At 41.6% G+C, this 3484-nt stretch overlaps 1 protein-coding gene across 1 annotated transcript; it reads right to left on the bottom strand.

Moving 5' to 3' along the window:
* Window positions 1-1698: 1698 nt before the first annotated feature.
* Window positions 1699-2845, bottom strand: phlda2 (pleckstrin homology-like domain, family A, member 2). Its single transcript, XM_086072733.1, has 2 exons — window positions 2291-2845; window positions 1699-2059 (listed from the first exon to the last, which is right to left on the bottom strand). The coding sequence occupies exon 1, from the start codon at window positions 2748-2750 to the stop codon at window positions 2334-2336; it is 417 nt and encodes a 138-aa protein (XP_085928859.1). The 5' UTR covers window positions 2751-2845; the 3' UTR covers window positions 1699-2059; window positions 2291-2333.
* Between the last annotated feature and the right edge of the window lie 639 nt (window positions 2846-3484).

The raw sequence follows: 3484 nt of genomic DNA, 5'->3' as shown, positions 1-3484 counted from the left end.
TGATTTGTGTTGAGGTCATTTTTCTGCCACCAGATGGTATAATTGCATTTGTAAGACATTGGTCACAGCTCAGTGCATTTTTCTTTTCATATTAAGAGCTATCTAATCTTTAATATGAATTAACTTGTGAAAATTTGCACATTTTTTTAAATTGTAAAATACAACTTGACCCTAGTCTTCACAAATATATACATTATTATTGAATTTTGCTAAATTTGTAACGAGTGGCAACATAAGATGGCCGCCACACATTCATAGTAGTTCCTGTACTGTACTCAAAAGACCAAGATTCCCTGTGAACAGAGCATGGACATAAAACAACCAATGTTCAGTTCAATGGAGGTAACCCGATAATATGACCAAATATTCGGGTAAGAAAAGGAATAACCCTGGTGTCTTATTCTGGTTTTTAAAAACCTGAATGTGAGCAGATTAGGGTTTTTGCGGGTGTTTACCTGAATTTTAGCAATATTTTGAAAGAATCATTGACCACATGTTAACATTTTTGCTCTAGTTTATTACGAGAGCAATTGCGCTGATGTGTTTTACTTCATAAAGAAAGTGGAATGAAATCTCAAGTGCTTACCATTACATTACATCAGTTCAACAAGGAAGTGTTACAGGAAAAAAACAGTTGTTATCATTCAACACATTCCCTAACAACTTCCGGAAAATCAGCTAACACATTCTATCTGGATCGTGAGTCAAATTGTGAAACACCATAAATGTGCCAGATCACACCTTCAGCCATGCACCACACCTTAGAAGTAGTTAAGGTGTGTTCTCAAGGACTCCGCTCTGCTTTGCTTATCAGCCATGACCGAAGCTTGAAACGCTCCCGCTGACAATAAAGCGGCACATTCCACCTGACTCTGGAAAGGAAAGGGACTTTCCGGTCCGCCCTTCTCCTTTGACGGAGCATGTCTGGCATTTACTGAGAAATGTGACCGCTGAGAACGTTCCCAGAGTGAAGTATATACAGTTACTGCCTCTTAGGTCATGAGATATGGGCAGAGTCTCGTACTGCATGGAGGATGGGAGAAATTCTGGAGAATGGCACTTACTATAGAAAGTCGAGCTTACTTGAACCTAAGGCTAATACTCATTTGTTTAAATTCAATGTTCATAAATTCAGTACCCACTTCACCCAAATGCATCCAGTTTTGCCACTTACATACTTTTATTGCAATGTTAACAAAAGCCAACGCCTAACCACGTCTGGTTAGAGGTGTCAAAATTACTCACACATTATTCAACCTGTAAATAATTGATTAGTAAGAGTAGAAATGCTCAATTCAACTCCTGTTTTAAAGTACAAGAAGAAATGTACCGAGTCTTAAATGTACATAAGTACAAAAATAAAGAGTACACACGTTTTTTTCTTTTCTTTTTTTGAGGGGGGGGGGGGGGGTCAATTGTACGCAACCCCCATTTTGATCAATTGGCACATCAGGAAAACAAACTAGGTCATCATTTTGAGGTTTAAAAAAGTAACAAGCCTATTTTCTAAGTTAGCAATAGAAAATAGTGTCTGCTTTCAAATGTAGAAATTAAAAATAAATAAATAAAAACTCAAGTAAAGTACAGATACCAGTCACTAAGAAATTGTACTAATGAATTTGCACCTTTATCCAAGGGTTTGTGGAAATCTGAAGCTTTTTTTTTTTCAATTAAGCAATAACAAACAATGTCTTCATATTATGCCAAAAAGACGCACATATATTTATTTCAATAAATACATAAACACATATCATGCTTTGAAACAAGCAAATAATTTAAACAATAAGTGCAGTTTACCATTAGACACCATATCCTGGTAACAAATAAATTAACGGTCATTCTTTTACAGGTTGTTGTTGGGGTTTTTTTTCCTCCAATGAGAGCAAACTTCACTTGTCAGTCCATGTGAGTGGAGTTTGGAAAATCTCTGCTACACATGTGTGAGTCGTTGTGACAGCTCAGTCCGCGATCCTTCATCTCTGGACCGGATGACGTCATTGTTCCATTTTGGTTGGTCCTTGAATGATTATTTCTTGTGCGGGCCACACACGCACACATCCTGGGGGGGAACAAGGAGAGTAGAGATGAGAAACACTACTTCAATTACTTCCATTTTGTTTAGAATTAATATTGATGTCCTATATTTTTGGTGGGGAAGAGGGGGGGGGGGGTAGTTCTATTGTATTTTATCTACTTTTTGTTTCATCTTATATTTTGTTCATTAACCGTTTTCCGTTTGAAGCGCCTTGTAATTGTAGTTTTGAACACTATTCCGAGCACGTGAACTCACCATATTAGGAGAGGGAGAGCGTGAGGCTTTTGGTGGGGGGGTCTCAGGGGGCCCTCGCCATGCGCCGCTCGTGCTGGCCCGGGGACGCGCTCTCGTTGTCCTGGCGCGTCTTAAAGTCCTGGATGGCCTTGCGGTTCTGGTAGTCGATGAGGGCCATGGTGATGACCGCATTCCAGCAGTTGTCCTCACCGGGGCAGCGGAAGTCGATCTCCTTGTCGGCCACGGTGACGATGGTGAAGTAGACGAACTTGCCGGTGCGCTCCACGCAGTCCACCTTCTTGATGCTCTGCAATTTGAGCTCTTTGCCCCGGGTGCGCTTTTGCGTGTCGGCGTACATGTTGAGGCTGTCGGGGGTCAGGACGCACGTCTTCCTCTTCCAGAACTGGAGAAGGTTGTCGCTCCTCTTCTCCAGCTCACCCTCTTTGAGCACCTGGGAGATCTCGGACTCGGACATTTTCATTTTTTTGGGAAAATGTTCTGAAGAAAAAAAGTCAACTTGGGACAGAGCAGTCCGAGGAAGGAGCCTCTTGAGTAATCCACGCTGGCTATTTGTGAATGAACCACATCGTGGAGGAGCACTTTTATAGTCCGGCCCCGGCCTGGGGCCCTCCCACTTGACGTCAGTTGGTTTGGGAATGTATCAGCAGTTGTCAGTGGGTTGACTTGATTCAAGGCTGCGCGTATGCGTGCAGTCTGTGTGGGCGGAAAGCTTGAGGCTCAGAGGCCAGAGGAAGTTCTAAAGGTGGACCAAACCATGCGCTGCACACACCCAACATGTTAATTAACAACTAACCCTCATCCTACTGTAAGGATTAGTCCAAAGATGTCTACTCTCAACTAGTTGTGGCTGTCAAAACGTTTTTTTTTTCCTGGGGTAGTTTTCAGTCCAGCTAGCCTATTTCCTTGCTGCTTGTGCATAGCTATGGTGTTCCATTCTGTAAAAAGGGTGGGTGACTGGTCAAAAAAATTAACCATACAATTACAGAAAAAAACATATTTGTAAGATGAATTCAAATCTAAATCCACGCACCTAACGATGTGTCTGTGCGATCATGTGACTTTGCACAGCCAATCAATGCTGAATACTAGGGGTGGGAATCTTTGAATGTCTCACGATTCGATTCCGATTTTTGGGTCTGCGATTAGATTCTGAACGATTTTTGCTTCGAAATGATTTGATTGACAATGATTTTT

Source organism: Leptonotus elevatus, chromosome 4 (genome assembly GCF_054856555.1).
Source record: "Leptonotus elevatus isolate MCC_2025b chromosome 4, RoL_Lele_1.0, whole genome shotgun sequence".
NCBI classification, from domain to species: domain Eukaryota; kingdom Metazoa; phylum Chordata; class Actinopteri; order Syngnathiformes; family Syngnathidae; genus Leptonotus; species Leptonotus elevatus.
Note: the sequence above shows the minus strand (reverse complement) of the source record. Positions and strands in the feature narration are given on the sequence as shown.

Excerpts from the sequence above, each read along its gene's own strand:
- phlda2 (XM_086072733.1), bottom strand. The coding sequence starts at position 2,750 with ATGAAAATGTCCGAGTCCGAGATCTCCCAGGTGCTCAAAGAGGGTGAG.